At 37.0% G+C, this 7,981-nt stretch overlaps 1 protein-coding gene across 1 annotated transcript; it reads left to right on the forward strand.

Moving 5' to 3' along the window:
* Positions 1 to 2,032: 2,032 nt before the first annotated feature.
* Positions 2,033 to 3,912, forward strand: FBH1 (basic helix-loop-helix (bHLH) DNA-binding superfamily protein). The gene is made up of 5 exons (XM_010244387.3): positions 2,033 to 2,786; positions 2,877 to 3,008; positions 3,086 to 3,151; positions 3,334 to 3,402; positions 3,543 to 3,912. The coding sequence occupies exons 1-5, from the start codon at positions 2,313 to 2,315 to the stop codon at positions 3,588 to 3,590; spliced, it is 789 nt and encodes a 262-aa protein (XP_010242689.1). The 5' UTR covers positions 2,033 to 2,312; the 3' UTR covers positions 3,591 to 3,912.
* Positions 3,913 to 7,981: the final 4,069 nt, after the last annotated feature.

Below are 7,981 nucleotides of genomic sequence, written 5' to 3' on the forward strand. Positions count from 1 at the left end.
GTGTATCCATATCTTTCTACTGAATCCATGCCTATCTGAAGCCTGTTACCACACATATCCATTTTCAAGCTTACTAATAGGATACATGATTCCCATACTTTGGATCTTATTTCCGATGCTAAAGGTAAATTGCCCATGTTATATGCTTAGCAACATTCGACACATTTCTTAATAGTCTCTTTATACATACAACATTACAACCACTGGATGGGGTTCATAAGAACGAACATGTCATCCTAGGGATGACAATTTTCCCCATAAAACCGAGGCCCATCTTTAATGGAGTGAGTTTTCCCCAATCTAAATGGAAATGGGAAAATATCTTTACACAAGTTAAGGATGGGGTGGAGACAAGGTTTGCATATAGTCTTTGAACTTGTTCCGATCTTGTTGGTAAATTATTAAGATAGCCCTAGATTTAATTTTAACTTCTAAAATACCCCTAAATTTCCCTCAAATTTCTAGAACCTTGAATCACATAATCGCATTTCTAAAATACCTCCAAAACATGATGTATTTTTAGGTAATTGCCTTGGGATGGAGAAAATTAAAGAATTCCCCCATTCTACATTCCTAATGGAAAGGTGTGTCCTACCCCAATCCACCATGCCACTTAGGATGGAGTGGAAACAGGGTAAGAGATTTTGGCTATGGGGTAGTGACGAGGAGAGATCACTTTGGCTGTTTGGAGAAAACCGAGCTATTTTGGGAGCCTCTGCACATGATACCTTAGCTAATTCAAGTCCTCATTTGTTTTTCAATTAGAAGAAGGTTGAATGTAATACTATTTTACCCACACTCATTATTAGATTTCACTCATAGCAGGTTACCAAGGGAATAGATATTGTTGGGTATGGCTTCCATTTATTTAAAAAATGGTTGTACTTTATTTGTCTTCAAAACCAAGGAAAAGTGGTCGGTAAACGTTTTTCTACTGTTTGTTGACAATTAGGCATCATTGCCATTAGGCACCACATAAGTGGAACAATAAATAAACACATTGGTGTTGGGGAAACGTTAAAATGAAACTTCCCCCCACGGTTGGATTGCATGTAAACCAAGATAATCATTTATTGGATAAACAGATTTACCAAATAACATTTTGAACAAACACCTACATGGCAATGAACTGACACTGTTTATAAAAAAACGAAAACCATACCAAACACCATCCAAAACAGCCAAAGTTTTTCGATGACGAAAAGTGTCCAGCCCGAGGGTTAACTTTGACTGTTGGGGCCCAACAGCATAGGCTGTTGAGACAGTTTCTGGATTAGGCTGTTGAGGCCCAACGCCCATACTTTAATATTTAATCAAAATAAATTGAGATATAATTACCCATGCTTATGATAACATGAAATTTCTAGAAACTGTCTTAAAAGCCTATGCTGTTGACCCCAACAGCTAAAATGTCATACCTTAGGACAGCACAAGCTGTCGAGAACGCAACAGCATAACAGGTACCAAACACGCTTAAATCTCGTTGCTACACGACCGTCCTGAACTGTAAGCGCACTAAAGGGTCCCCCACTACCCTTAATTAGTTAGAGAGAAAGATTAAAGATTGGGTCAACGTCTGTACAGCTTTAGCTTTAGTTTGGATGGCCATTCAATCACGGTAGAGGCATTTCATCGTAAATGCCTTTAAATTCTCCGTAAAGAAAAAAAATATATATATGAAAATTAAAACAGATAAATTCTGTCACAGAGTGTTTCTATTTTTCCTAAAATACCCTCCCATTGGTCCTTAAAATTTCAAAAGAGGACATTACATCTGTTGTTGTACATTTGTACTCTCTGTGATTTATAAAATTTAGTGACTGTTCAGTCCACCACAGAACCCCATCGTACAGGTGAAATGAATTTGATCGTAGATTGATGCCAAATTTATGGACAGGATGCGATTTATAGGTACTACTAATGGACTATAGGACCTGTAATTTTAGAATTCTGTTGCAGTGTGCTGTACTTCTCCGTAAAATTTACAATATGCAACACAGTACATCTACAAAATTTATGCAACCTATTCAACGGTGTGAACAGACTCATGGAGTCATGGTGGATCCCATCTTTCTCATCGATAATTCAGTGAGAGTATTCATCATCTGTCAGTGACATTTTGATGCGTTGAAGGGCTTTCAGTGTCATAATTTGTTTCCTCTCTCATCTCCGTCTGTGTATCCTGCAAATATAGTAATCTGGAAGACGAAAAGGAATGGGAGAACAATAAAAAAACCTTCCTTGTCAAGCTACAGGCTACAGGCTACAGCAGAGCTTTTGTTGAACAAAAGGGAACCCCCAGCAACCACTGGATGCAACAACAGCACCTGATGAGTGGCGGAGGAGGAGGAAGTGGTGGTGGGTATGAAACCAGCAGAGGATTGGCAAGGTTCCGGTCGGCTCCGGCTACGTGGTTTGAGAATCTGCTGCAAGATGACGAGCCATTAACACAAAACCAATGCTTGCCTCAGGTTCCTTTTAGCACTTCAACCACAGCCCCCGTTGGAAACTCTGCAAATTTCAGTTCAGACGAAGGTGATGCAGCTTTCTTCGAGACAAGTGTCGCCAACACGGGGTTTGGTTTCCTCACTAGACAAAACAGCTCTCCGGCGGGATTTCTGGGTCATCTCACTTCACAACCGAGTATCGGATGTGATGGTTTCATGACCAACTTTGATATTCCAAGCAGCATGGACTATCTGTCGTTGCCGGATTTTCCTTCAAACAAACGGCCGAGGGATTTGGGTTCTGAGCAAGAAGCTGCGACGCACTTTTCTGCTGAGTTGGTAACAATCTGTACTGATTTTGGTGATTTCGGTATTTCTTGTTACGATTGTAACAATTTGGTTTGTGGGTCTTTTCTCTTTGGATTCTAGAAAGGAGAGCAGAGTGTTGGGTTACAGAGTTTTTCTGATATGGAGATGGAGAGGGTCTTTTCAGATTCTGTTCCTTGCAGGGTTCGAGCTAAGCGTGGCTGCGCAACCCATCCTCGTAGCATTGCTGAGAGGGTGAGATTGAACAGCTTTGCAATTTGATTCTCTGTTTATCGGTAGATTTCTTGCTTTGATTTCTCTCCCTTTATCAGGTGCGGAGGACCCGAATCAGCGATCGCATAAGGAAGCTTCAAGAACTGGTGCCAAATATGGACAAGGTAATTAATCGTTCCAATCCTCGTTGAAACAGATATCATTGTTTTCAGAAGTTGGGTTGTTGAATTTGATGTGTTTGGATTTAAAACTCTGAGAACCAACGCTGTCAGTTGCAATAGAGTATTGATAAGAAATAGAATGCTTTGTAGTCTCGATGTCACAGTTTTGTAATTGTTGCTTGCAGCAAACTAATACTGCAGACATGTTAGAGGAAGCAGTTGAATATGTTAAGTACTTGCAAAAACAGATTCAGGTACTCTGTTGATCGCTCAATTTTGTAAAATTTGAGAAAAGATGCATTGTGAGTTGGTGACTTATGAAATTGCAATTTGATATGCAAACTATCATTAGAGGAACATGTTTTTACTCCATCTGAAACCCAACATTTCACAGGAACTCTCTGAGTATCAGAGGAACTGCAAATGCACGAATAAAGATTAATCGGAAGGTTTGAACAATGCCTGTCACACAATTTGTGCTACTCATCAGACCCATGAGACTTAAATGTATGTGCATTATATTCTTATTAGCTGACAATCCATGAAGATTGTTATCAAGCTTGATCTTCTTAAGGTCAAACATGCTTTAACCTCTGATGTACTTATAATGTAAAATATTTCTACAATTCCCAAATTGTCTAACACCAGGACATCTTTTTTTTTTCTTTTCTTTTTCTTTATTTTTGGTGATAAACACCAGATCTTGTTGTAAAATCTGTCTATAAGTTTCCACTTGTATATATAGAGCTTATTATTGGATAAAACTCACTCTCACTTATTACATATTGAGTAGCTATGAGTCAATAAAATATTCAGTGTGGCAGAATGCTTTAGAGATTTGTTATTTGTTATATTGTTTCTTCATGGTGTATGAAAGAAAAATAGCTGCACAACGTTAAGTTCGATGGGTGTTTGATTACTTAATTACATAATTGAACACATTCATCACAACCTATGAATACACTTGGAGAGTCTATACATGGGAATCCGAGCCATGTCAAGCCTATGTTAAGGAGGGGACTAGGCCTCTAAGGCACGGCCCAGTCAAATGGCATGACCTAACACAAGGCATGGCATGACACAACACATGGGCCGACACAACATGGTCTTGACCAAAATACCTCCAACAACTATAAACTGCCATTAGGGGTATTTATGCATTTTGGATCATGGGGCAAAAAATGATCTAAATGCCCCCTAGTAGTTATATAACTAGTTTAGGGGTATTTAAGTCAAATAACATATAACCCCTAAAACAACCAAAATACCACTCCTAATAGCTATAAACAACTAATTTTGGAGGGTATTTTGGTCAAATTAACTCCAAATGCCCAACCCCCTCATTCTCACCAGAACAACTCTCATACTCTCTTACATGCGTACTCTATTACTCTCTACAATTTACATACTTTCATATTCTTAATTCTTTTAATCATTTTCAATTTTATTTTTTATTCCAATTTCCAAGTTTCAACAAGGAGGATCTTGCTTCAATTTTATGATGTTAATTGGGTTGAGCCCATTTATTTATTTTTATTTATGTTATGTAGTTTAAATTGTTAAACTTGTTGAAAATGTTGAATTCGCCACATCGCCATAAGCACTTGGCTATGTCATGACTTCGTGCGACTCTCCTATGTATCAAGGGCGGATGCACATCAATGAATGATCTCCTTTGATGAATTGGTCCATAATTAGATTCCTCCCACTTGACTAAAATAGTTGATAGTAGATCAGATTTAGATGAAGAAAATAGTAAGAAAAAAAAACTCATCAAAAAAATAGTAAGAAAAAATAAAGAAAAGAAAAGAGAAGAGAAGTAAAATAGAACAAGATAGAACAAAGAGAAAAAGAGAGAAAAAGGGAGCAGATTGTAATTATTTGTCACCCACTCATTACTATTTATATGAGGAATTATGAAATAAAGTGCAATGATTGTTATACCCCTGCCTCCTATAAAACAAAAAAACAAATAATAATAGCAAAATAAAGAATATATAAAACATATATGAGATCACACCCAAATAATAAATCAAGACTAATCTACTGTATGTGTACACTCCATGTCAAGTTTAGAGTAGATATTGTTAATTCCTAACTTGCATAAATCTGTCTCCAACTTTATTTTTGTGACTGCTTTGATGAAGAGATCAAGGGATCAACTAACCACATGTTAGAGGCAATATATGGCAAACACACTTCTTGAATAGTAATTCTCTCCCTAAGAAAATGTCGATCACCACAATATATTTGGTTCTATCATGTTGTATGTATTGTGTGAAATATTAATGGTAACTTGGTTGTCACAATACAACATCAATGGCTTTTCATACTCATCACCTAATTCTTCGAGAAGGGATCACAACCATAACACCTCAACCGTTCCATTACCATAGACCTATACTCCACTTCAACAATGGAATGGGCAACAAAATTCTATTTCTTACTCCTCCAAGACACAAGATTCTCTTTAACAAAGGTACAATACCTTGAAGTAAATCTCTTATCATCAATACATCCGACCTTATCAACATCAATGTACACTTCTATCTTCACACTCCTCGAAGAGGATTCTTGTTTGACATGCCCTAATATCTTTAGCTTAGACATCTCTTCAAGTAGGCAAGAATCCTTTCCATTGCAAAAAGGTGGGTGGTTCTAGGAGAATGCATGTATAACATAGGAGATATTAGGGCATGCCAAACAAAGATATAGAAGCTTTCCTACAAGCCATTGATACATGGCCTTGTCTTTAAGAAGCTCACCACCCTTTGCATTAATTTTGTGATTTAACTCAATTGGTCTGTCTATAGGTTTAACTCCTAGTTTCCTAGTTTCTTCTAGGAGATCAAGAACATAACTCTAAGAAATAAAAATGTCATGCTTGGATCATGCCACCTCAAATCCTAGGAAATACCGCAATTCGCCCAAATCTTTTACATCAAACTCCCTGTTGAGAAGTTACTAAAGGGAATAAATATCAATAGTATTATTTCTTGTCACTACAATATCATTTGTGTACACGACAACGAGAGTAAAAAAAGACTTATTCTTCTTAATAAATAGAATGTGATTTGTCTGAGCATGTACATAACCAAATTAGTCCAAGGCAAGTCTAAATATGTTAAACCATGCCTTAGAAGATTATTTTAGACCATACAATGCTTTCTTCAACCTATGGACCTTCCCTACATCTATATCATAAAATCCAGGGGATCTCCATATAAACCTCATCCTACAAATAACCATTAAGGAAAACATTCTTGACATCCATTTAAAATAATAGCCATAAGAAATTAACAACAAGGGACAATAACACTTTGATAGTATTCTTCTTAGCAACTAAAGCAAAGATCTCCATGTAATCAATGTCATAAATCTATGTATACCCCCTTGCAACCAGTTGGGCCTTATACCTCTCTACAAAACAATCCACATTATACTTCATTGTAAACACCCATCTACATCTAACAAGTTTCTTCCCTTATAGTTGCTAGCTCCCAAGTCTTATTTTTAATAAAGGCATCGATCTCTACCTTCATTGCATCTTTCCATTGAGGTACTAATAGGGCTTCCAACACATTTCCAAGTAATCAATGTCATAAATCTATGTATACCCCTTGCAACCAGTTGGGCCTTGTACCTCTCCACAAAACAATCCACATTATACTTCATTGTAAACACCCATCTACATCTAACAAGTTTCTTCCCTTATAGTTGCTAGCTCCCAAGTCTTATTTTTAATAAAAGCATCGATCTCTACCTTCATTGCATCTTTCCATTGAGGTACTAATAGGGCTTCCTACACATTTCCAAGTATGGAAATAGTAAAAATGCATGCCAAAAAGGATTTAAAAGAAGGTGAAAATGGTTATAAAATAGTAACTGGGAAATGTAGTTAGGTGTAGAAGTAGGGCAACAAAGCTCTTCTTTGCAAACAATAATAGGAAGGTCAAGGACATCTGGTGGCTATGAAGACTCGATGCTTGTGGGTGGGGGGTTAGGAGGTGAGGTCGTAATATCATCTATAGATGAGGGTAATGTAGTAGGATTACTACTTATATATGACCTCATGTGAAACACTCATAACTCTTTACATCTCTTGCAATTCCCCTCACTACACAACTCCCCTTTAGTGGCTTAAATAGGCAAAGGGATATATGAAGCAAAACCGCCCCTTTTAACACTCTCCCCTTGAATAGAAACACTAAGGGACATTTTCACAAAAGGAAATGTCAATAGATACAAAACAAGAACCAAGTTGAGGATAATAGCAGCAATATCCCTTTTGATTTTGTACATAACCGAGGAACATAGACTTGGTAGCCTTGGGAATAAATTTAAACTGGTGAGGTCCCAAATTTTGAACAAAACAAGTAAACCTATAAACCTTAAGAAGAATGGTGAATAGATCTTTATTAAGATATAATAAAGTAAAAGGAGATTTCATACATAGAACCTGAGAAGGAACTCTATTTTTTAGGTACATGGTTGTGTGAATGGCATGCCCCCAAAAGCATATATGAACATTTTAATTCAACATATATGTTCTTTCTCTTAGCTAGTCCATTCTACTAAGGGGTATAGGGACAAATACTTTAGTGAATAAGCCCATACTCAAGGAAGTACAGGGCCAAGTATTTAGCAAAGTACTCCTTGGCATTGTCAAATCTAAACATTTTGATTCCAACCCCCAAATTGGGTGATAACCATTTAATGGAAAGCCTGGGTTAAAGTAAGAACCTCATTTCAAGAGCGCATTAGATGAACAAATGTGAAATGAGAATAATTATCAATAAATAATAACTACTTATAGCCCCCATAGTAATAGTA

The sequence above is a fragment of the Nelumbo nucifera genome, chromosome 5, assembly GCF_055504915.1.
Source record: "Nelumbo nucifera cultivar China Antique chromosome 5, China Antique-T2T, whole genome shotgun sequence".
NCBI lineage: Eukaryota > Viridiplantae > Streptophyta > Magnoliopsida > Proteales > Nelumbonaceae > Nelumbo > Nelumbo nucifera.

Excerpts from the sequence above, each read along its gene's own strand:
- FBH1 (XM_010244387.3), top strand. The coding sequence starts at position 2,313 with ATGCAACAACAGCACCTGATGAGTGGCGGAGGAGGAGGAAGTGGTGGT. Across the intron at positions 3,152-3,333 it reads TGGTGCCAAATATGGACAAG|CAAACTAATACTGCAGACAT; the intron begins GTAATTAATCGT and ends TGTTGCTTGCAG. Across the intron at positions 3,403-3,542 it reads ACTTGCAAAAACAGATTCAG|GAACTCTCTGAGTATCAGAG; the intron begins GTACTCTGTTGA and ends AACATTTCACAG.